Here is a 26,526-nt window from a genome sequence, read left to right on the forward strand (position 1 = left end):
ATCTTAATTTAAATAAATTCTACTCCTTCCTCATTTGGTCATGAACTCTTATCTTTCTCTTCTTCTTTCTTTATTGATCATACAAAACTTTAAAATATTACTTTTTTAATTAAAAGAAGTTTTTTGCCAAAATTCTCAAATTTTCATCCCACACAAAATGTTTTCTTACTTCTATGATATTAATAGCTCTGGGAAAGGAGTGCTCAATGGCAGTGAGTAGAGAAGTAACAGATTTTTTAAATACAGTTTTGTAAACTAGGAATTTTTAAAGAATTTATTACCTGCACTAGTTGATATGAGGTCATCCTGGTTACTGTGGTGTATGGTAAGTTGGGATGGAGAAACTGTACTTGGGTTAATACTGATTCGAAACTCAGTACCTTGACTATATAAGGATGTATATAGAGACATTTTTGTAACCACTAAAACCAACTAGTAGAAAAATGCTTAATAAATTAGTGATTTACACTTTGTCTATACAAACTCTTAACGTAGGGTCAGTGTGTCCAACATTCAAACTGTGGGTATAGAGTGACCTATTTAGTTATGGGGAATAGCTTACCTGAGACTTAAGAGGGAAAAAAAAGTTAGCTAACTCCCAGAACAACTAGGACAACAGAGCCTAACCTCTACCCACCATTATGATGAGCAGTAATACACTAACAGGCTTGAATCTATTAATATGGACGTTGAAGTAGAATTTAATTGATTATATAATCTAGTTCAATTTTAATTCAATTTAGATTATCAAACTAATGTTATTAAGGATTGCTTAAAAGAGGAAAATTGGTATGTATATAAGCTAAAATAAAGACACTTTTACTTCTGTTTGCATCCCAGTCTTCATAGACCAGTATGGTCTTCATTGTGATCAGCAGTGAGGCCATAGGTAGAAACTTTTATACCTCAGTTGCATGTGTCAGTCTAAGAAATCATTAAAAAAGCCTAGGTCTGCAAAGTAAAATTGGTAGGAAATACAATGGTATCTTATCTTCATTGGTTACTAATGGCCTCCATATGGGCCAATCATTTTAATTAAAAATGGTTAGCCAGATATGATGTCTGGGATTTGTTTTAGAATACTCCAGACCAAAAAAAAAAAGAAAAAAAAAGTTTGAGAATGTGTGGGCAAGGAAGGAAAATAGAGGACACAACATTTTTTCTACTTTTATGTTTACTAGCAAATTTCCATAAGTTTAAAAAAATAATTAGGTAAAACAAAAGATGTGACTAAAGTCATTCAGTTAATTTCATCTTAATTTTCCCCACTATTTATCTTGATATGTGTTTACTGAAAACACATATTTTGCTATCCTTGAGTATTTTGTAACCTGAATAGTTTCCTCTTCAAATCTTGAATACTCACACGCAGAGAGACCTAATTCTAGTATCCTGAAGCATTGGGAAATCTTGTTTATTTTCAAATGAGAGGTAACATTTTGAATGGTTAGGTCCTCTGTCATTTGATAATGTCAAAATCAAAAGTACCTTTGGTATAAAAAATAAGAGCTAGGTTAAAGTACAAGACTTATCAGTAGAAATGTTTTCCCCTAGTGCTAGTTTGTGTGTGTGTGTGTGTGTGTGTGCGCGCGCGCGCGTGTGTAGCTTTTGTTTTCCACTAATTATATAATGACTTGACCAGAAAATAAAATGATGAGAGGAACAGATTCTTTTTTTTTTTTTTTAAGATTTTATTTACTTAACAGATAGAGATCACAAGTAGGCAGAGAGGCAGGCAGAGAGAGAGAGAGAGAGAAGGAGGAAGCAGGCTTCCTGCTAAGCAGAGAGCCTGATGCAGGGCTCGATCCCAGGACCCTGAGATCATGACCTGAGCTAAAGGCAGAGGCTTTAACCCACTGAGCCACCCAGGCGCCCTGAGAGGAACAGATTCTTTACGTATCAACGTTTCACAGCGTGAAAGCAAAGAAGTTTATTTGGAACTATGAGGAAACATTATTGAAAAAAATAAAAGGTGGTAAAAAAAGAAAATATGAAAAGAAAAAAAGTAATGGTCTCTGTTATCTAGCTATTTCATGTTCTATCCTTGGCAGCAACTACCTTGGATTGTTTACCAGTCCCAAATCTTGTCAATTGTATTGGCACTGAAAATTAAGGTCTGTAATTAGAATTTGAAACCATACCTTATTTAACTCTTCTAGATTCACAAGTAGCTCAAGTTGTTTATGATGTAGTCTGTCCTGAAGAAATGGTAGCCATTCATCATTTATTGAGTGCCTATTATATGCTGTACTTTGTGTTTCTTCCACATCATGATTACACTGCCTGTGCCTGCTCCTTCTAAAGCACGATTTCTGTAACACCAAACTCATTATCAACTGAAAGCACACATTCAGATAAATGATAACATATGAAATAAATTCATGTCCAGTCATGAAGATCTGAGGAAGCAATATCTCTTCTCTTTCATACTTCTAAGAAAGTTAGGTTTCTTCCAGACCCTTTTGTTATAAAGGGTGAATCCCGAGACCCTTGAAATCTTGTTTTTAAAATGTGTACAGAATATGATGCTCTATGTGAGCCAGATAAAGAAATACATAAATTACATAAATTTCTCAACCTCAGCATCCTTGATATTATAAACTGATTCTTCAGATTCTGTCAACCCTATCCTAATGGTGGCCTGTCAAAGAACAAAAAAACAGAGAATGAATCTTGCAGAAATCTTTTTTTAAATGTTAACCATCTTTCTATGTTAGGCCTCAGGTTGAGGAACTAAAGATTTGTTGTTACTCTTCCCAAGTAGTTTGTAAGTTTATGCAATCAGGTGTTCACCTAAATGGGCCTTTGCTTTGATACTGTTGAAAACGTTAAGGAATAAGTCAGAAATATTTAACATATATTTTGACACTACTGTAACATTCCTTTAAGGCATTTATGTTGATTTATATGTGTTGTGTTATTCTGATGTGTCATTGTCTTCATTGTAAATCTAATGAGCTAGTTATATGGGATTTTTTTTGGAGAGCATAGCCTTTGGTTCCACTTAAACCGTAGAGTCATAATATTTACGTTAAAGTATACCGAACTCTCAGATATTTTAAACAGTGCTTATTTGTCTATTAGAGTGAAATTTAAAAACAAAACATTAGATCAGTTGTTCTTTGGGAACTTTTGGTTAATATGTTAACTTTTAAACGTGACTGGCAAGTCTCAGTGTTTAGAGGAATTCTGCCTCCTATTTGTTGCCATGAGCTGCAGTTATTCAAGACACTTGATAGAGGTAAATATTGTAGCACAGATTCTTTCAGTATTTTTATATTAAAAATTTATATATATATATGTATGTGTGTATATATATATATATATATATATATATATATAAACATATATATTTGTATATTTTAAGATCCCTTGCAACTTAATGTTTTATATTTCAGGATTTTCCTGACATAGTCAAAATGGTAAAGGTTACAGTTTTGTAGACTTAAGCTTTAAAACCAAAATATATAGTAATATATTCCATTAAGAGCTACTTTCTTCTGATGATAAATTAAAAAAGTAGTTGGCTGAATGAAGGTGTAAATTCATTGTAATTGTGATGCTCAAGGAATTTTACTGACTACTTTTTAAATATTAGAAGAATGCTATTTATAACTAAAAACATCTGAGAGAATGGAGAAAACCAAGAAGCTGGTCTTCCTCCCTGTCCTCATCTCCACTCTTCCTCTTAAATAATTTAGCTGGATGGATACCAAGGAGGAGACAAACTCCATGGGTTCTATGTATTTCAAATAATTCTGAATATAAGATATTTTCCAGTGTCTATGAGCTTTTTCAGAGTGTTGTCCCATGAAGAAGGATCTCCTTATCAATTCAGCATAGAGAAATAAGGGTAAACTGACAATGAGAAGCATTGGTAATTAACAGAGCCACAGTGTATTCTTCCAATATGGGATTATTACAAGTGAATCTTGAAATTCTCTAATATTTCTTTTCTTTTTCTGTTAAGTTGCTATAGCCCAAGGTGGAACAATCCAGATTTCTAACCCAGGATCTGATGGTGTTCAGGGACTGCAGGCATTAACAATGACAAATTCAGGAGCTCCTCCGCCAGGTGCTACAATTGTACAGTATGCAGCACAGTCAGCTGATGGCACACAGCAGTTCTTTGTCCCAGGCAGCCAGGTTGTTGTTCAAGGTATATTTTATTAATCTCGTACATTTAGAATACCTATGCATCATTATATCACACCAGTTAGTGGGAATTTTATAGTTTCCTGAAATATACAGGAGGCAGATTTGGGGGGAGGCACTTATTTTAGTACATTCAACAATACGTTAAATTACATGATTTTCACTTTTTAGCAGGTTTTATTGGCTGTAAAGAAAGGTTCTGTTCCAAATAGCATGATGGGAAAAAGACTTGGGACATGTGAATGAACTTTTTAATTAAGTAAATAATCTTCATTTGGGGGTTATAAATGTTGTACCTAATACATATTTTTTATTACCTGGTCTATGAAGATTTAAATATCCAGTGTGTGGTGCACTGAATTGGGAGTTTTTCCTTCAAATCTAGTTTCTAGACATTTCATTTCAAAACAAATGCTTTTTTTTTTTTTTTCCCCCTCTCTAGACCATTCTAGTATATTTAAATGTCAGGTGGAAGTAGTAAAATGAAACATTTGGGATGTAACCCTAAGCTTTTAGGGTAACCTAGGATTTCAATACAATTCAAGTTATACGTTATTTTAATTTCATTCAGTTTTGCTCATAGTAACTATAATGTGTTTAATACAAAAATCCTATGTTTTCATTTAACTCTATTCCTCTTAGCATTTGCTTAGGATGTTTGGTGTAGCACTAATTTTAAAGAGAATAATATTTGTTTTTTTGGTTTGAAAGTCTTGCAAGTTTGGAAAAAAGCAGATTCTGAATGATGATTCTCTTGATACTAGCTTTACTCTTAGGTATTTTGGGGGTTAATGTGGACTATAATAAAAATGTATGAAGAACTGAGTGGTAGTTCCACTCCATTTATGGAGTAAAACAAATTCATAGTACATACCTAATACTTTGTTTTTTTTTAATTGTAAAATCAAAGCCACCTGCTTTATTTCCCCTGATTCTCATGAACCCTCTATGTCTAAATAAATCACCGTAAAGAATCCTTATTTCTTCTAATTTATCTTTTTTTATATGGAAATCCACTGTAAACCTGATACTTTCACCAGAAGAGCTTTAAAAAATTTTTTTCTATTTTGCATAGATAATAGACTAATGAGTTCTGTGTTTGTGGGATTTTATTTAGGAACTCTTTTTTCTTCTGTAAGTCACAAAGATATTTTCCTATAATAATTATATTAGCTTTATAGTTTTACCTTTCACATTTTTGTCCTTAGTCCACCAGAGTTTCACCTTGATATATGGTATTAGGTGGAATTCATTTTTCTTCACATATGGAGCCAGTTTTCCCCTACTCATTGTTTGTCTTTTCCCCATTAATTTATGGGGCTAAAAATCTTAATTATACAGTGGGTTCTCGTGTATACTTGGATCTGTCTCAAAACTCTCTATCCTGTACTATTGGTCTCCTTTTTTTTTCTTTTTTTAAGATTTATTTTAGAGATAAAGAGAGTAGGAGGGACGGGCAGAGGGAGAAAGAGTTTTAAGTAGACTCTGTGCTGAGCACAGAGGCCCTCGCAGTGCTCAGTCCCATGACCCTGAGATCATGATCTGAGCTGAAACCAAGAGAGGGACACTTAACTGACTGTACCATCCAAGTGCTCCCATATTGGTCTCCTTTTCTATATGCCAGTAGTACCATATAGGTTTGTTATCTCACAGGACGAGTTTCCCTTTTTTATTAAAAAAAAAAAATTCTTTCAGTGCTGATATAGCTTGGTGAACCATTATTCGTCAGTATGCATTTAGAATAAATTTGAGTTTCTAAATAATAACAATATAATAATAAAACCAATAATGAGGTTGCTTTTAATGTATAGATTAATTTAGGGGAAACTGAAGTCCTTTTTAAATTGAGATATAACTGGCATATGGCAATTATATTAGTTTCAAGTGTACAACATAATGATTTGATATTCATTTACACACTAAGTAATTACCACAATAAATCATTAAGTCTCGTTAACATCCACCACCGCATTATGATGATTGGTTTTTTCTTATGAGAGATCTTTTAAGACTTACTCTCTTAGCACCTTTCAAACAGAGAGCACAGTATTAACTACAGGCACTGTGCTGTATCTCATCACATCCCCAGGACTTAGTTTGTAACTGGAAGTTTGTTCCTTTTGATAACCACCCATTTTGTACATTCCCTCCCTGCCAGCACAGCCTCCCCATCTCTGGCAGCCACTCCTCTGTTCTCTGTATCACACTCAGGTCCCAGGGTGGTTGTTGTTGAAGATTCCACTTGTAAGTGCAATCATATGGTATTTCTCTTTTATCTGACTCACTTCACTTAGCATAATGCCCTCAAGTTCCACCCATGTTGTCACAAATGGCATGATTTCCTTCTTTTTTATAGTCTAATAATAGGTGTATTTGTGTGTTTGTGTTTGTGTACACACTGCATTTTCTTTACCTATTCACCTATTAGTGGACACTCCAGTTGATTCCATATCTTGGCTGTTGTAGATAATGCTGCTGTGAATGCTGTGTTTATCTTTTCAGTTAGTATTTGTTTTTGTTTGTTTATTTGTTTTATAAATATACAGTAGTGTGATTGCTGAATCATAGGGTAGTTTTTTTTTTTTTAAGATTTTATTTATTTATTTGACAGAGAGATCACAACTAGTCAGAGAGGCAGGCAGAGAGAGGGGGAAGCAGGCTCCCCACTGAGCAGAGAGCCAGATGCGGGGCTCAATCCCAGGACCCTGAGATCATGACCTGAGCCATAGGCAGAGGCTTAACCCACTGAGCCACCTGGCACTCTGGGTAGCTCTATTTTTAATTTATTGAGGAACCTCCATGTTGTTTGCCATTGTGGCTGCACCAATTTACATTCCTACGAATCGTGTATAAGGGTGAGGAAGAACTGAGGTCTTTATAATGTTAAATTGACCTGTTCCAAACTGTAGAATGTCTCATTTATTTGGATCTTATTTTAACTTTTTAGTAGTTTAAAATTTTTCCTGTGAAAGTACTTCATATTTTGTTAAGTTCCTAAATGCTTGAAGGTTTTTGTTGCTATTATGAGCAATACATTTTCTAGTTGTTGCTGTTGTAGAGAAATATTACTGACTTGTTAAAATGTATTTTATTTATTAATCTTGCTAAACTGAATTTACTTCTAATAATGTGCTCATTCTTTGTAAATCTATCTGTGTTGGTATGTGGATGTTTTATCAAACACAAGTAAGGTGTTTGTTTCTTCCCTTCCAATCTTGATTCCCTGTGTTTTCTTTTAATTTTTCTTTCCTTGCCTTTTCTTTTCCTTTCCTTTTCTCCTCTTCTTAAAATAATGGTGGGTAGGAGTTCTACTTCTATGTTAAATACAGGGTCAGTGGGCATTCTTGTGTCACTTACTCGGTCACCTTCCCTCCTGTCATTCCATTCACAGGTCACGGGATTTCTTTGCCAGTTCTCAGTCCTTCTCTTGATTGATCCCTCAGCAGTATTTAAACCCTATTGACTTCTGCTTCCTTCGCTTCCCATCACGATACTGTGTTCTTACTAGTTTTTTCTTTTCTCTCTCCTACATGTCTTTCAGTCTCCTTGTTTGGTCTAATCTTCCTCTGCTCATCTCTTTACTGTTAGTCGGTGTTTGTCAAGATCGAGTCCTGGGCCCTCTTCCATCTGACTGGCGCACTCTCCCTGGCTGACTTCATCCCTGCCCATTGGTTGTCAGTGCACTCTGACCATGCCCCTGACTCCCATCTAGCTGCTTAGAAGTCCCACACATCTCTTGACTCTTTGAGTCCAAAGTCACATCCATTTCCCCCACTCTAGTTCTCTTTTTATTTACCCTATTTTGGTAATGGACTCCTGTCCAACCTGTTGCTTCAGGCTAAGAACCTGTGTGTCATCTCTCCTTCCTCCCAGCTAAACCACTCATCCTTCCACTCCTCTCCACTCCTGCTGTCCAGTCCTACTTACTGCCATGCCCTCCGACCTGTCATCCCTTCTGCTGGGTGGCTGCCCTGGAGCTGGTAGTGGTGGAGAAGTTCCCTGATCTTCCTAATCATGCCAGAGGTGGCATATCTCTTCTTGGTCTGGTTTTTTGAGAATTGTTCCTGAAAGCTCAGGCTCCCTTTTTTCATCCCTCGCAGTAATCCTGGGAGCTACTAATATTTCTTAAAAACAAATGTCTCTACCTCCAACATTTTCTTTTTTTCTGTTATACTCAATTCTGCAGTTCAGAATGGTATCTCTAAAATTCACATCTAACCGTGTCAGCCTCTTATTCAGTGAAGTCTTGTTACTTGTTATGCAAAATCCAAAAAAAATTTTTTTTAAGATTTTACTTACTCATTTTTCAGAGAGAACAGTGAGAGAGAGCACAAGTAAAGGGAGCGGCTGGCAGAGGTAGAAGCAGGCTCCCTGCTGGGCAAGGAGCCTAGGACCCTGGGGTCATGACCTGAGCTGAAAGCAGACACTTTTTTTTTTTTTTTTAAAGATTTTATTTATTTATTTGACAGAGAGAGATCACAAGTAGACGGAGAGGCAGGCAAAGAGAGAGAGAGGGAAGCAGGCCTCTTGCTAAGCAGAGAGCCCGATGCGGGACTCGACCCCAGGACCCTGAGATCATGACCCGAGCCGAAGGCAGCGGCTCAACCCACTGAGCCACCCAGGCGCCCCTGAAAGCAGACACTTTTAATCAACTGAGACACCCACATGTCCCTTAGTCCAAAATCTTTAACATGGCCCAAATCTTTGCTTGATCTAGGCCTTGCCACCTTTACTAGACTTTTCCCTCTCAACTTCTCCCTCTTTTGTAATGCAGCTCTGTGCAAGATTTCTTCATTTTCTGTTCTATGCCGCACCCTCTTTTCCTTTCTAGGGCCTCACACTTAGCCATTTGCCCTGACAGGAACACTTATGTCAGTCATTTACATTATTTAGGCTTCGTCTTAGTACTTCCTCCAGGAAGCCTTCCCTGATCTTGCAGATCTGGTTTAGATAACCTCCTGTCAGTTCCTACTGTACCTCCTTAGGGTATGTGTGACATGCCTAGATAACTTCTGTTTGGATAGAGATCCTTAGTATCTGGCACAGTTCCTGGCGCATGTTAGATGTTTAATAAAACCATTTATTAAATGAAACCCTTAGGTATGGCTGAGATGGAAGAGAGTCTGTCATGGAGCCTCTGTTTGGGACTGATGTCTAGGTTGCTCTCCACACTTTCTTACATAGCCAGATGTCTTCAATTCATGTGCTCTGGAGAAGCACGTCAACATCATTAATATTAAGGTTAGGTAGAATTCTAATCATATAAGGGAATGGGCTTTATTCAGCCCACTGGTAACAATAAATGGTCTCAGTGCCATGTGACTTATTATTGTACACTAGATAGATGTGCAAATCATTTCTTTTTCCAGACTATGGTCTTTTATACTGTTGAACATGAGCTAATTTTTTTTAACTAACCTTACCATTGTTAAATTTCATATAGTGATCTAGCTCTTCATGTACTCTTTATTAAGTGATCCAAATACCATTTGACATTTAAAAAATTTACTAGTAGTAATTGTGATTTATTTATGAATTTTTTTTAAATCCCCAAATTCTTTTCAAGGGTTTTTAATTTAGTAAAATAATGTATTAGACTGAGCCTCATGAAATTGCTGTTTTTTATGAGCCAAAAAGGTCAAATATCAAATTCTATGATTCAAACTAATATTTATGGAAGAATGCTATGTAGTTCTTGCTACATTTGGCACAGTGAATTTTTTTAATGTCAGTATTTATTCAAGTGAAATTAGCAAATTCTGTTTCACCTTGGGAACAGCTGGATTTTATGGTGCTGTAGCAAATAGTTAAGCAAATAAAACTGTTAAGTGTAAGAAGGTGGCTGGTTATTTCTTCCTTGACGAATTTAGAAGTGTTTAAGAAATACATTTCTGAGTATTTCACAATGTTTTTCTGGGCTGATTGTCAGGGTTTTTGTCTGATTTACTTATTTTAAAATATTTTATTTATTTGACAGAGACAGAGAGACCGCAAGAAAGGGAACACAAGCAGAGGGAGTGGGAAAGGGAAAGCAGGCTTCCCAAGAGCAGAGAGCCCAATGCAAGGGCTCCATCCCAAGGGCTCTGGGATCCTGACTTGAGCAAAAGGCAGAAACTTAATGACTGAGCCACCTAGGGGCCCCTTTGTTATTGCTTTAATCTCCATGTGTTTTGTTTTGTTTTCCTCCTAGGAGTTATAAAAGATACAGTGTTTACGCCCCCTTTGTTTATCTAGAAACCTTGGACAGAACAATAATAAAGAAGTTAGTTACTCCATAAGAAACAATCTTGTAACTTAATGCTAATGAGACTTTTTTTTTTTTTGCCAGAGCCCATCTCAACAGATTTCTATGTACAATGAGAAACAACAACATTAATATGGTTTATTACAGGAAGGATTTTTATAGGGCTTTGGTTTCATTGAGCTCCTCTGTGACAAAGCAAATTGATGGTAGTGATAGGCTAGTGATGTCATTGTGATGTAAGTTACTCCTACTTATCCTTCACATGCTTGCTAGTTTGGAACACTGTATGTCAACCTGTGATAGGGGAGACAAGACAGTTCTGTATGCAGAAGCCCATCATGGCTGTAACTGGAGATGAAACAGGTAAGAATTTTAAAGAGAGATTTAAATTAATTCTGAAAATTTTATTTTGAAGTTTAGAAAAATTTAGGGACCTCTGAGTGTTTCAAAAAGTATTAATTTTCCAGTGGCTGAGGAGTAAGAAATTTCTTTTAATATATATCTGTATGTACTGAGCACACTCCGTGAAGGCATCTTAGTGTAAATGCTTTTTTGCTCAGCGGATTGCTTTTTTGACCAAGGCAGTAATCCTTTCTCTCTCCGTTGTGCTTTACTGAAGTAAGCTGTTACTTCGTTGCAACCTGTTGCAAATTCAGCGCAGCTACAAGTTAAACATACCGTTAAACATACCGTTCAACTTGTAAAAAATTAAGCTTCCGATTTCGTTGTTGTGTACAAATGTTGCTCCAAAACAGACTAGGAAAGCGCAGCGTGTCGGCGGTGTTTGCGTGCCTACTTGTTTCTTTCCTCCTGTGTTTAAAATGGTCTGCACCTCAGCTAATCGAGTTCAAAGGGCTGACGTCACTACATTTCCTGGAATCGTGTTCAGCAGGGAAGTGGAAAAGTTAAACTCCAAGCGAGCTGCACATTGACGTCAGCTCCGAGTCATGCTGTGATTTAGTCAGTTCCTTTCTGCTTTGTCAAGGGCTGCTGACAGATTTAGAGTTGTTAACTAGCTCGCCACTGCCTCTATCTCCAAGATCGCTCTTAACACTGAATAGCTTTGCTCGTAAGCCTTACTTGAGCGTTTCTCTTGAGGTAAGTATCTGCTTGACGAGGGGGAACGCTTTGTGAAACCTGTAATGCTTGGGTGAGCAGAACTCCGAGGCCGTCCGTCCTGCCTCCGCCTACGGGGGCAGGTTGAGCCTCCCGCTGAGGCCGCCGCGCACGTGCGGGGGAGAGGTGGGCTCTGGAGCTGGAGGGTTTCCGCACCCTTGCTCGCTCTCGGCCACTGGCGCCTCGGAGTGCCCTCTAGCGCTGAGTCTGGGAAGTGCTTGTCTGAAAGTTGTCCCACCCCACTCCACCCCCTCCACCTCCCAGTCTCAGTTCTTGAAATTTGTGATCAGTAATCCGGTTGTTTGGTTTTCTTAATTACAGAATGATCCTGACCTAGTTGCTAATGTTCTGTATTAGGGTTGCATTGTTGTTTTTTCGGTGGTGTCTCATTTCTAACCAAGTTCTGAATTTGCAGTTGAAATCACGAAGATGATTGTCAACAGCTTCACCACAGTTTAGCTTTTCAGAATTAGTGGGTCTAAACCCTCTTCCTAGATGGAAACACTCCACTGATCTGAGCAACTAAAACCTGTATTAAAGCGTTTTGAAAATTATCTTGATGCACTATTATTTTTCTCAAATGACAAGTTTACAGATGGCCTTAAAATAATCTTAAATACTGCAATATGATTCTAGAAGCAAAAGGCATTTTGTGCATGTATTTGTTTGCTAAAAATCATTAGTTGGCTTATATCTTTCTTTACTAAGACTTTAATTCCAATTCTTAGGTCTAACCATGAGAGAAAATTAAAAATAAAAAAAATAAAAGATTTGAAAATTCACAATATATTAAAGATGAAAGTTTAAAGTAAAACTTTGTATATATTTTTAGTCATTGCTTGTAAGTGAACATTCTTATACATTTATGTGTATGGAATGAACATACACTGTCCTTGAAGAGCTTTGTTTCACAGTTTTACCCATACATGAGTTACGTCCAATTTAAAATTTTTGAAATGCTAAAATTTAAAAATATCAAACTTTTTTCACAAAACCTCATTGTGTTTTGGAAATCATTATTTTTAGAAATCTGATCAGTTTTCAGAAATAACCAATTCTATTTTGAAATGCTGTTTAAAAATGAAAAACGTTTGTTTGTTTTGAGGAGCTGGAAGAGCACAGTGTTTAAGAGACTTTTTTTTAAGTAATAGTAGAGGACCTACTGTATGGATTGGTGAACCACATGGGCTGATGTAGATCTTTGGCTTACACATATTTTTTATCATGACCCACGTTTTACATCATGATGTTGTATACCTCTGTGTGTGTGTGTGTGTGTGTGTGTACATAAAACAAGTTTTCTTTTCTAATTTTTATTTAAATTCAATTAATGTTTAAAATATCTTATTATTGGTTTCAGAGGGAGAGGTCCTTGATTCATCAGTCTTACGTAATACTCAGTGCTCATTACATCACATACCCTCCTTAATGTCCAGCACCCTGCTACCTCTTCCCCTCACTCCCCTCCCCTTCAGCAACCCTCATTTTGTTTCCTATGATTAGGAGTCTCTTCTGGTTTGTCTCTAATGCTTATCTTAGGGTGCCTGGGTAGCTCAGTCGGTTAATTCTGACTCTTGATCACAGCTCAGGTCTTGATCTAAGGGTCATGAGTTTAAGCCCTGCAGTGTTTTTGGTTGCTTTTGTTTGCTTTTTTAAAAGTGCTTATCTTTAAATATAGTAGAGATATAATGTGCTTTTCTGTTTTTTCTGTTGCTAATGAGATTGATTTTATGACCCACTAATGGTCTAAAACTTAGAGTTTGAAAAACTTGCCTAGACCAAAATCAGGCTAACAATGATTGGTATGGGAAAAGTTTTTAGGTATTTATTTATAGGATCATGGAATGAAATGTGGAAAGTGAATAGCTATAGTTTATAAAATTGTATTATTGAGACTTGTGGGTATAGTTTAAATTTTTGTTAGAAGTAGTTTTTGGCTTTCTTTATTCATAAGCTGATTATATTAAGAGCCTCACTCCACATCTTTTAGTCTCTGAGTCTTAAAAACTCTAATATATTGTATTTAGCCTGAATTTCTGAATTATTAAAAATAAATATTCCAGCTCATTCAAATTTGGAAAATAGTGTCTTAGTTAATGTTTGATGCATGAGAATAATACATTTCACCTTGTGAAAGAAGGGCACTTGAAAAGCTTATTTTTGGGGAATTATCACATAAAAGAAAGGTTTGGATCAGGTATAACAGTTTCTTAAACTTGCCAGCAAAGCAAGTTATAATTATGGTAGAAGTGAAAAAAGTCATTTATCTACCTTAAGTTTTAATAAAACTCCGAATCTGTATGGAAGTTTTACTGAAATTTCCATTGTTCTACATTCCCAATATTTTTGAAAAAATTTCAATGAAATATTTTTTGGGATGATTATTTCACTCTGCCCAGTTTTATTTGCCTATATGAATATATTGCCTAATAAAATAATTATGATACTTTGAATTTATGTAAGCTTTTAAAAAATTGCAGTGTTACAATATAAATACAAATACAAATGTGTTCAGTGCTATCAAACAATCAGGTGGTGAGAGACCTACAGGAAACAGGTAATATAGGTTAAAGGATCTGGGTAGGCATCCCTGAGGAAACTATTTACCCATGAGGAGAAGCAGTTTCCATGTATTTTTACTGATGTACTCAGAGCAGATATTATATTTTCATATAATAACATGGATCAGAGTGGTAAATAACTCTTCCAAGCTCACAAAGCTAACAAGTGGTGAACCAGTTTGGACCTTCAGACTTTAAGACCAGACCTTGTCTGGTTCTGTTCACACCATATTACATTGCTCCTCAAAATTCACCTGATAAATTCATGCTAATTTTAGGTGAGTTACCACAGCATACTACACACTACTCAGAAAACATACAAAATAAAGCTAGCATCATTTTAAATAGTAAAAATGGATTTTTTTTCTAGAATATTATTACTCTCACAGGGCAATAGAGTATATATTTGATAATATACAGAACTTTTCATGTCAATACTTATAATTTATTATCTTTTACATAGATTTTTTTTTTTTTTGACTCTTAAGATTTTCACTAAACAACTCAGGAAGTTCCCTTATATGTAACTTAAATAAAAAATAGTTAATGATTTAATTCTTTGTGGTCTGAGTATTATAATTATTGTAACAAATTTGAAACTGTTCAGTGCTTAAATAGTTAATCAGGATTTAGTTTTCCTGGAAAAAATAGAGCAGTGGAGAAGGGAAAGGTTTTGACACTGTGAGACACCAGGCAAGGACAAGGCTGATTTAGGCATTGTGTGCCCTGGCGCGGTGGATGGGAGGGAGAGAAGGAAAAAAGAAAAGTAAAGATGTCCATAGCTTCTTGGAGTTAGGGAAAAGAAGTCCCTGCTTATCAGTACAACTTCAAAGTTAGCTCTGTTGCTTGTTACTTAGGTAGATTTGGGACAAGGGACACATAGCAAAATGACATATGAAGGTAGGAGCTCCATTTATAAAAAATGTTTTTATTCAGTTAATGTGCTCAGTACTACAGGGATATCAATCAGTAGATGAATAAACAAACAAAATCACCATTATCTGAGATGTGGATAAGTTGTTCCGCTTTGAAAACTATCAAGATAGGCATTTGGCTGAGTTTCTTATTTCTTTCTTTGTTAGGAAGAAACAAATACCTCTTTGACTTGTGAAGCTTTTCAGTTAGTTTTCTTATTAGTAGTCTGATGAGACTATAATATGGTTACTTGTGATTCTCCACCTTTGAGGTTCTATTCTAAATGATTATAAACATTGAAAAGGACTTTTATTATCTTCTAATAATTTATTCTCTAAAGGAATATAATAAAATATTGTATAAATTTTAGACATTTTTAATAGGCATATTTTTAAACAAAATAAGGAATAAGAGACATACGTTTCAATCATTCTCTTACCCAGGTTTGTTAGAAGGGAAACTCCAGGGGAAAATATTTTTATGGATGTTATATGCCTTTTAACTAATATACAGTATAAGCATAATTTGGAACATTGTCTTTCAGAACTTAAGGAAGGGAAGAGGAAGGGAACTAACATTTGCTGAATGCCTACCATGTGCCAGGCACTGTGCTAGACACTTTGACATACATTACAGGGTTTATTGTGAGTATTAAATGAGATAATGTATCCCCATTTTACAGATGAGGAAACTGAACTTGCCCCAAGTCACATGGCTGGTAAGTGGCAGAGCTGGACTAGAATCCAGACTCCAGATCCCATGCTTTTTCTACTGTACCGTGTTTAAAGCTTGCGAAGAGAGGTATGAAGCCTAATGACCAGAATTGAGAGTTCTAGGAATTTTCTTTTTCCATGAAATATTTGACGCTAAACTGAAAAAAATTTTCCTGTCAGTAGGTAGATAGTGGGAAACACTAATTAGACCTCGTCTGCTTCTCAAATGCCAGGTGAAATGACTCCTATGTAAAGGAAGATTAGGAAATAATGCCAGTTTGGATAAATACCTAGCATCTTATAAGGGCTTCTCATGCCTTAGTATTAAAGACTTAAAGACTTAGCTATAACAATAGCTAACAATAGTCTTACAATAATAATACTGCTTATTTTAAACATTCAAATGACAAAACCCTGGGAAGTTCAAAATTTCCTTCGTGGTGTGCGTGTAAACCCACTGAGCACCCATGATATGCCAGACACTGGGCTAGGTTATAGGGAATACCAGCTAAAAAAGACACCCCTGGCTTGTCTATAAAGTTTTTGCTGCCTTAGAATAAAATTAGTATAGAAGTATCTTTTATGTATTATCTTTCTTCAGTCACAAAATGATAGCCCCACTGGTGACTCATTTATTGTCAGAAATAATGTATACAGTGAAATTCTAGAATAAATAACGTGGACACACATTTAGTAGTTAGAATAGGAACTGGCCTTTATAGATGTACAGAGATAAGAATAGGTCATCAAAGACTGTAAGGTGGTTCTTTGAACTGTGATTCTAGGTATTGAATCTGCTTTTAATTGCCACTGAATTGGTAACATTGGAAACTGAAGCTAACCAAGATAAAAAATTTTTTTATCACTTCTTTCAGCAACAAAACTTTTTGACATTTGGATTTTCTCAAAACAAGAGATTCTCTTTGCCCATATCTTTTTAGTGTATTTACTGATAAGATCCTATTTGAGTATATGGAATTTATCCATTGACATTTACTCTGTGACCACTTAAAGTGTACCATCATATAGATTCCTTAGGATATTACAGAAATGTGTATTAACTCCTACTAATTAATGCCAATTCATATTTCTGTCTTGAACTAATGACCTGCAACCTGATTTTTGTTGGAGATAAATATGTAGTATATCTGAAACATTGCAATAAAACCCTGTTTATTAGCTAACGTCCCAGAACTAATATATCTAAATATATCATCCCCTTCCAAGTTATCATTTTAAAGTGATATCTTTTTCCTGAGCTGTTACTCAGAATGTTTTAAGAATACTTCTTTTGAATTGCTTCTATTGAATTGCCAAATTTGGTCCTTTGAAGGTGGTTTCAGCTTTTGGAAACAGGCAAAAGTTTAGAACCATTTCTGCTTGTAAGACCAATGAATGAACTTTAGTTTTCATCTATGAAGTATACCTACCCCCCCTTTTTTTCCTCTTTAAAAAAAGAATGAATACTCTTAAACTAACTTTTACATATCATATGAGAATTCTGCTCTAACTTTATAGACAGAAAATAGCAGATGCATACAAAAGGAGAGGGAGAGAGAAAGTATAATGAACCCCTCTATTAATTTTATTGCACTTCTCTGTAACCAGAGTTTGCAAAAGAAAAGCCCTAGACCAAGGTCTGTACCCATGCCCCCTGCGAATGTCAACACAATGACACATAAACATCTCATAAACTTCTCATTCGTCACTGGCTATTGTTCCAGTTTTAGAAAGCCTGTGTAGCCTCTAGCTGTTCCATTGTGTCAACCTTTATTGTCCCATAACCTTCTTCCCTGGATGTGGGTAAAGAGGAGAGAGGAGAGAACTATGTTATTCTGTGTTCCAGTCTACCTCCTCTGACAATATGATTAAAATAGAAAAATCTTGAGTCAGTTAACAGTTAAAACTGTTTTTAAAATTATCTTCTTAAATATTTCAAAGCTGAGATACTCTATGATATACAATGAGATAACTGTGTATACAGAATTTTAAATAGTCGCAAAAATTTAGGATTTTCCCCAATTTTATTATTGATAGAGATTTTGCTGGTGATCTTTGTACTTATCAGTTACTATTTGTCACCATTGTTTTTAAGATTATATGTAGAAGGAAGGAGAAGTGCATCCTTATAAGTGGTATTTTTGTTAATGTTATGAAGACCTTTAAGTGATCTTCCCCCAAAGCTCATTTTTGAAAGTCTAAAAAATATTTTCACCTAATTCTTAAGCTCTAGGGGGAAAAAAAACCCTGGCATTTACCCAAAAAGGAGCACCTAGATCAGTTTTTGATTGATCTTTTAAACTGTATAGGTATTTTCATTTGTAAAAAAAAAAAAAAAAGTCTTTGTGTCCCTTTTGGGTAAAATTTCAGTTCTTACTCAATGGTTATAATGCATTTTAATGAAATATGGAAGTGATGTGTTTTCTATTTTGATTGGCATTGGTTCAGACCGATTTTTGTAGGATTTGGTAACTTTTTTAAAACCTTTATCTTGTAGTTAGCTTTGAGACAGCATGAATTTTGTAATCTCTTAGAGTGTCAGATTAACTCTGGACCATACATTCTCAAAGTTGCAACAGTGGTGGTAGAAACATTTCATCACTTAAATCCATCTGTCTCTTCTAGGAAGCTATGTTCAGTAGAGTAGAAAGGCAAATGTTGAGTATAAATTAGGAAACTTGGAGGACTTTTAGTATTCAGTTTGAATACTAAGTGAATATTAAGTCTGTCGTTTAACTATGATTGCACTATAATTAGAAAAGTTTTTTAAATGAATACTTAGAAATGTACCATTATCTCAAGAAACCTACTTAAGACAAAATGATCATCCCCCAGAGAAATTAGATTTAAGTAGAGCTTTGCTGTTTTGTTCTTTATTTTGTTTTGGTTTTTAAACTGAAAAGACAGCGAGCCTCAGTCATCTTCTGGTAGAAGGACTTATATTTAAAGATATCCAGTAACTGTCTCAGGCACGGTATAGGGGACAGGAAAATCTCTTATCTGGAATATTCAGAGAATGGAGATGTTCTGCTTAATTAACATTTTTGCAGTGGTATGCTAGAGCCAGCTCCCACCGGTATGCAAGAGTGATTATTAAATTTTCAGGGGTTTTGTGAGCTGGTGTAAAAAGAGCCATTGTTAAAAATTAAATATATATAAAGAAATACATAATATATTCAACAAATAGATTATGTTAAAAACTATAAATACTCAAAACTCATCACTTCTCATAATTTTATCTATGCTCTTGAGGTTATTTACATCTCTTTTATCTGTATGGTGTCCTACTTACTGTGTATGTCTTCTCATCTCCACCTTCCAAGAGGTCACACTGGTAGCTTGAAATTGGCCACGTGAAAGTATTTATATCATGTGAATTGATAAACACATCAGGGCTTTTTTCCCCAGAGAGCAGTTGAAAAGTCTCCCTAATTTAGCCTTTGGTAAAAAACCTTTCTAAAATGTGTGGGGGCATTTTTCTACCTTAACTGTATAGAACATGCTGAATATTATTGTTCCAAATGCTGAAGATCCTTGATACCTAAGACTTTAATGCTCAAAATAATCATCTTAAATATTAGCAAGTTCACTTCTTATGACATATAGAAAGAAGTATGTTATTTCCAGGTCAGTTTTATATAAAAGATCAAGTTGTAAATTGTTTATATAAACTTGTCATATTTTGTTTCGTTGCAGCCGCCACTGGTGACATGCCGACTTACCAGATCCGAGCTCCTACTACTGCTTTGCCACAGGGAGTAGTGATGGCTGCCTCGCCAGGAAGCTTGCACAGCCCCCAGCAACTAGCCGAAGAAGCAACACGCAAACGAGAGCTGAGGCTAATGAAAAACAGGTAGGATGTTTCACCGGAAACCCGTAACCACCTATTGGACACACAACTTATTGCTGTGGGGCTTTTAAAAAAATTGCTTTTCTTGAGTCATTTCTCCCAAGTTACATGTTCTGTGGCATTTTGGGGTTTGTGCTCTGCATGTGACCATAATTAGATTGTCTTGTCATCAGAGTGCCATTTCATCAGCAGGTGGCACATCCCTACGTGTGGTAACGGTAATGTCTAAAAGATACATTAATTTTCTTAATGATGATGCAAGGGCTTTATTACAAATAAAGATTTATTTTTTACTTAGTATTTGTGAAATAGGTGATAAGTGTAATTTCTTTGCTTCTTTATGAGCAAAATTAAGTGTGAGTAAAGAATTGCTAAGCCTCTTAGGGGCACCTGGTTCTACTTAGTCAGTAGAACATGCAACTCTTGATCTTGGGGTTATGGGTTCAATCCCTGTTTTGGGGGTAGAGTTTACATAAATAAATAAATAGAATTTTCTAAGCCTTTTGTATGTAGTTTCCTTTTATCTATTTTGTAACTTTTTTTCTATAATACTGAAATACATATTAAGTCTGATAAATTTTGGTCAAGTGCAAATACAAAGCAAAGAAAGAAACAAAATTACTCAGAGCCCCATCACTTAGAGATACCTACTAATATTACAGCATATGTACCTTCAGTTCACACTCTCATTTTCTCACTTACTCTTGTACCATGTTGCTGTAATTTTATTTTTAAAATAGGAATATGTCATAAAAATGCTGTTTTCCAAAATTCTTTAATTTGACTTGTATATTATTTCTTGGGTTAGTTTTTATGATGGGCAATGATACAAATTAATCTGATTTTCAAAATGAACAGAATAGTCTAAGAGTTCTCCAAGTCATTTGGTCACCTTATTCCTGAGTGTTAAATCATATCCTCATTGTAAGAAAACAGTACATTTCAGATGACATCATGTGCTCACCTCTGACCAGGACCATGTGGTGGTGGTTTGTTAGTAGGCATTAGCAAGCTAGTTAGTCTAGAAATTGTGACTTTCGAGCCACTACAATTCAGAAATAAGTACTGACTTTGTAACAGTCCTTTGTAACTGAATGTGAATCAGTAGCAGCTATATTCAGCTTATTAACATCCCTTTAAATGTCATATTTTGAGGGCATCCGGGGGGCTCAGTCAGTTAAGCATCTGCCTTCTGCTCAGGTCATCATCCCAGGATCCAGGGATCGGGTCCTGATCGGGCTTTCTGCTCAGCGGGGAGTCTGCTTTTCCCTTTGACCCTCCCCCTGTTTGTTTGCTCTCTCTATCAAATAAATAAATAAAATATTAAGTAAATAAAGGTCACATTTTTATACAATACAGGACTCCTTAAGTTGGCTTTAGTTCCCAAACATCATAGTTATCACAGATCACTAGATGGAGTTTTGTACCCTAGAAAATACAACAGATTACCCAAACTAAGATCATTTAAGACATGCACGTCTTTATCAGTGATTGTTCCAGATTGACTAAGTCATGCTGGGTTCCTATTTTTCATTGTCAGCATTTTATTCAGAAATCCTGAAGGGGCTGAATGGGTGAGGCTCACATAGTATCACACATAGTTGTTCTATGGAAGTCTTACTATCAAAGATCTCTAACTTAGATCTGGTGGAGGAATATGGATATTTTAAAACTGTCCTTTCTGAGATCTTAGGGAGCTATGAAAACATTTGCTTCTATGGTCACAGAATTCAGTTTAGAAGTATAAAGTATAGTAATAATGTAAACTGTAAAATTGTTCATTGATGTCTTATTTTCCTAAAGAAAATAAAAAGACCTAGAAAGTAGCATTCTTATTTCCCTTTTGTTTTTTAGATAAAAAAAAAAAAATGTCAGTAGAACTATCAATGAAATAGTGAAATACTGGGCAAGTGGGTTCCTCTAAAAGTGCCCCACAGCTACCTACACATAAATAAGAAATTTCCCTGAGGAAAACAGTCATGAAATTTTACATTTAAAAAAAATAATTCGCTAATAACAGCTATTGGGTAGTGTTTGTGTTCGAGCTGTAAATAACCCAGGGAAATGGAGCCTTCACCTCACAGGTGTTATTTTGATCTTATGTGACTGGCCCAGAGATACGTGCAGCCAGAACAAAGGCTCAGCAGTGTCATCAAGGATCCAGGCTTCTCCTCCCTGCCTTGTCAGCTTCAGCAGGTGACATTTATTCTTAGGATCACAACAGGCAGGAAGAAGGGAGAAGGTCCAGAGCTTCTGGATCTTCCGAAAACTTCTGGGAGGTCCTCACAGCATCTTTCACCCGCGTTTTCTTGGCTTGAAATAGCTAATAGAATCCCTAGCTGCAAGGAATTCTGCGAAGGGTCTATCTTAGCTTTCCAGATCTCAGTCTAAGAGCAGGACAAGGGAAGAGATGATAAATGGCTAACAGGAGGCTCAGCAGAGCAAGTACCATATGCAGGTTGTAAGTGCTTTGTTTCTACCGTTTCTTTAACTCTCACATAACTTGCACATGAAACCAGGTCTGGTTATTATCCTTACTTTCCAGATGAGGGACTGAGGCTCAGAGTGGTTAAATAGTGAACTGGTTAAGATCATGCAGCCCACACTGGACAGAACCTGGATGTGCAATCAGGCAGTCTTTCTTCCAGAGCCTGCCCACTGCACTATTCCAGAGTCACCTCAAAGAGACCTCAGAGTAAGCTGCAGATTTCACTTCATGGAGAGTATGTAGGTTTTACTTATTAACGTGAAAGACCTCTCATGCATTCTCTTTTTATTCTTTGGCTGGCATTTATGACAGATCTGATAGATATTTCTCCCAGTCCAGCCACAGTTTATATTTCTTTACAGCCTTGTCAGCATTTCCTCTTTGCCATGTACTTCCTCTCCATGCTGAGGATATATCCAGACAAACGCAAGGCCTAAAAACTGAGCTAGCTATTAATAGAAGAAACAGGTGTTTTCCATAGCTGGGAAGTACTTGGGAATGTACCATCTACTGGTGCGATCATTTAAAGCTTGGTGCTTGGAACATTTTGACTGGTAACCTGCACCGTTCCCACATAAGATATGAATTATATTTACAGTAGATAGTACACCTTGGTAAAGAAATTAAAAAATATCAAGCACTGCTATATGTAAAATTTCATTTAATGATAACATGTTTTGTAGAGTGATTATCTTCCTTCCAGATCTAGAATTTAATATAATGATTCAATCCATGAAAACGTTGGTATTCATAAATGTATTTTAGTTCCTTTGTGGAAAGAAGAGTCGCAAATTTTATGTGTGGTTGGATTTGTTCTCAGTTTTTCCCTATGCATCATTGAGATTAAATCAATCTGTATTTGTCAGATTCAGTTTACTTCTTACATTTTTTAAATTTTCTCGTTAACTAGTTGAGAAGCCTGAGAACTTGGTGAGTTCACAGGGTGAGTGCATTGTTCTTGGCTAGGAAGTTGGGGTTGGTTTTTTTCCTGCAGTTCACTGGGATTTCAAGGTCTTTTTTCTGCTGACACTTGGCCCCACGGAGAAAAAACAGATAACCAGTTGTTAGTGAGTCAACTATCCTAAAAATAAAACAGAATTGGCCAAATCTGTTGTACACATCACTCCTGGCTCAGAATTGCAGCAGTGCTAGCTAGCATTATAGTAACTGGTGTTTAGACATCCAACACAACTCCTGTTAATATATGTTTGAGTTATCTCTTTCAACATAGGCTTTTTTGATCTGAAGTGTACCCCAAAGCAGTTATTTTCAGTTGACTCCTTCAAAAGAACACTGTTACCAGAGGGTATATTCTACAGAGGAGTTAAAGGATATAGTTCCCACCCCTTCCCACCCTGACAAAAAGGAAAAAGAGAAAAATGTTGGCTCTATTTATTATTTTTTGGTGGGGTTATGCATGAGAATGACTAACTCATCTGTGTATTTGTGTTTGTTGCTTTGGCTGGTCTGTTCCTTCTTTTGGGCATGCCTACAGCGCTTTAAAGATCCGTAGATTGGGTAGTAAATGCATGTGATTCAAAAACAGTCTTGACAGAGTTTTGGGTTATAGTAGCTTCCTTTCCGAGGTTTTAATATTGGTGCTGTCACTTCGTGGATTTAAAGTGTCTGAATTATTGAGTGCTGGATTCTGTGCTATCCCTTCTTCCCTCCCTTAATTTTCAGAAGCGGAGTCCATTTCATTATGGTTTATGAAAATGTATGTGACTTGCTTACCGTTGTCTTTATCCATGTTGTTTTCTAGCCAATAAACTGCTTCTTGCAGTCATGGTCAAGCTTATTTGTTTTACCGATGAGATTCAGTCTTGAAGAAACAAAATCTCCAATATTGACATTTCAAATTTCTGAGGATTAATTTTTCCAATATTTCTGACCAAAATAAAGTTAACTCATTGTGATGGAATATGTGGCTTTTGGTGGACAAAAATACTCAAGAGAATTGAAAAGATCTGTAAATGTTTTTGTAGAAATTCCACTTGGGGATGTGGTCCTATTGTTTTAGGTTACTGAAAATCATTCTGGTCACTGTTAACATGGAATGTGTGCCCTAAGAAAACAGCATTTACAATGAATGATGGACACATTGATCGTGCTCTCAAGTCATTCCTGTTGTTTGAAAGTATTCTTACAAAAGGCATGTGCTTGGTTACATTCGTTGTGTGGCTTTGTACAAACCTTGCCTAGGATTGATTGGTCTTTGAGTTTGGGGGACAGAAGTTCATTTGAACCAGTCTGGATCGTGCTGGGAGGTTGTTCCTGTAGTCATTTGCTTTGTGTTGGTTCCAGGGAAGCTGCCCGGGAGTGTCGCAGGAAGAAGAAAGAATATGTCAAATGTCTTGAAAATCGTGTGGCTGTGCTTGAAAACCAAAACAAGACTCTCATTGAGGAACTCAAGGCCCTCAAAGATCTTTATTGCCATAAAGCAGAGTAACTGTCTTTGACTTGGACCTTGTTTATTATGAACTCTAATCAAGGCAGGAGATGCAGCAATTCTACTAATTGCCATGTGGACTTGTGGAAGGGACACTTGTGACCCTTAAAAATCCAGTTTGGCTTAGTGTTTGACATTGAATTGGGAACGCTGTTCCAAGATTTGGAATGCAGCCATGATCACATTTACCAAGCTTACTTCAGTCTGCTTGTCCATAGCATGCAAAAAAAAAAAAATGTTTTGTTTGCCCTTTTGCTTCTACTTTTTTTCAGGGAAGCTGCTAAAGAATGTCGACGTCGAAAGAAAGAATATGTAAAATGTCTGGAGAGTCGAGTTGCAGTGCTGGAAGTTCAGAACAAGAAGCTCATAGAGGAACTTGAAACTTTGAAAGACATTTGCTCTCCTAAAACAGATTAGTAGAAATATTTAACTATGAACTGATTACAACATGTACAGTTGCTCTTGAAGGCAATACAATATATAGCCAGCAAGAATTACGGCTTTTTTCCTTTGTATCATTCATCGTATTCTCTAACCTCTGACATTCCTAAAATGCTTCACTGTACGTAGTTAACTCTTAGCTGTAACTTCAATTTTTTTTTTAAAGAGACAAGCTGTAAAAAAAAAAAAAGTATGTAACAGATTCTTAAAATGCAATATTTGTAAGACTTATTCCAATGCCACATATTTGCAGTTCCCAACCTCTGTCATGAATAGTGTCCTATGCAATAAAATTTTTTGCAGGTCTTTAAAAATCATTTTAGGAAAGGATGATCAAAGATAATGCATCCAGCAGTACAATAAAAGCAAACCATAAAAAAATACCTCAGGAAAGAATTGAAGGAAAGAAAGAAAAGAATCTAATGACATGCCTATATGAAAATAAGAGCCTATAAATGAATTTATGGCATTTGCAGATTTTTATATTAGTTGCTTTGTAAAGAAAGTATTGTATTGCTGTCCTTGAATGGCATAGTTGAAGAGCGTTTTTAATAGAACCATGTTGGTTACACTTTGTAGTGTTTGGTGCTCATTTAACTATCTGAACTTTTACTACAGTTTTTACTCTATTGTGTAATATAAAAGATCTTGCAGAAGTTCTTAGTGTCTGTTTGAATGAATGAACCTCATGAAAGTTACAACAAATTTTTAATATATCTGGAATGTGTTAAAAGTAAAAGTTAATATTGTATTTGCAAACCCTCAAGGATACGCAAGCCAATTTCTACACCAGGTTTTGCTCTCTGCAGATGCTCTTTCTGCCATCTTGTGGGAAGGATGGCCCCAGAGCTGTTTCATAGAAGAGCAGCTACAGAGACTCAGGTCATGTAATGATGGACAAAGCCTTTCTGCAGATAGGCCCTTACTTTGAGTTTTAGCTAACGGCCATAGTAGTTTTAAAGTAAAAACAAAAACAACCCAAGATTTTATTTTCCATTTCAAAACAGCTTGAAGTCTATATCAGATTAAAGATTTTTATGTCAACACATTCACATGAAGTCCATTACATTGAGATGGCAGTGTTCTTAGTGGTATTTACACTTCATTCTGTTTTTATAATAAAAAGCTTTAAGGTATAAGCCTGAAACTCTAGTCATAAGATGATCTGTCCTCTCTCATGCACTCCTGAGATATTTGTTGAACGCCTACCATGAGCTGGACTCTGCTGCATCTTCTCTTGTACCTTCTGATTTGTTAAGGATGCTCCCTCCCCTACTTTCAGTAGTGAGACCTGGTCAGAGTGTTAGGGAGGTACAAAAACAGAAGGTCATTGGTGTGGTGTCTAACTGCTGTTCCCCCATGTCATAATTCTTTCCCTTATCTGTAACTCCCAGAAGGTAGGCCATGCCATTTTCAGCTTTCTTTAGAAAGACTTACCTTCCTTCAGGGTCTGAGCTCTGAATTTCTTTTACCTAAATTTTTGTCTTTTCTTCTACAGAGAAGTAAGATGAGGAAAGAAGACAAGGAAGAAAAGAGGAAAGGAAAATCCCATGTTTCAGGTGAAGGAAGATGGTGCTTTATACTCAGTCACTGT

At 36.0% G+C, this 26,526-nt stretch overlaps 1 protein-coding gene across 30 annotated transcripts in view; it reads left to right on the forward strand.

The window, feature by feature from the left end:
• Positions 1-25,591, forward strand: part of CREM (cAMP responsive element modulator) — a 72,058-nt gene extending 46,467 nt beyond the window's left edge. For 8 of the 30 annotated variants that reach the window (XM_047740630.1, XM_047740640.1, XM_047740632.1 and 5 more), the window contains 4 exons: positions 3,971-4,159; positions 15,674-15,709; positions 19,401-19,557; positions 24,347-24,779. In XM_047740630.1, the coding sequence (XP_047596586.1) occupies positions 3,971-4,159; positions 15,674-15,709; positions 19,401-19,557; positions 24,347-24,491 (527 nt within the window). In that variant the 3' untranslated portion in view covers positions 24,492-24,779. Of the gene's footprint in view, positions 1-3,970; positions 4,160-10,639; positions 10,763-11,338; positions 11,498-15,673; positions 15,710-19,400; positions 19,558-24,346 lie in introns of those variants that run through there. The other 22 variants (XM_047740631.1, XM_047740641.1, XM_047740659.1 and 19 more) reach the window with 13 other exon arrangements.
• Positions 25,592-26,526: the final 935 nt, after the last annotated feature.

The sequence above is a fragment of the Lutra lutra genome, chromosome 8, assembly GCF_902655055.1.
Source record: "Lutra lutra chromosome 8, mLutLut1.2, whole genome shotgun sequence".
Classification (NCBI taxonomy): Eukaryota; Metazoa; Chordata; class Mammalia; order Carnivora; family Mustelidae; genus Lutra; species Lutra lutra.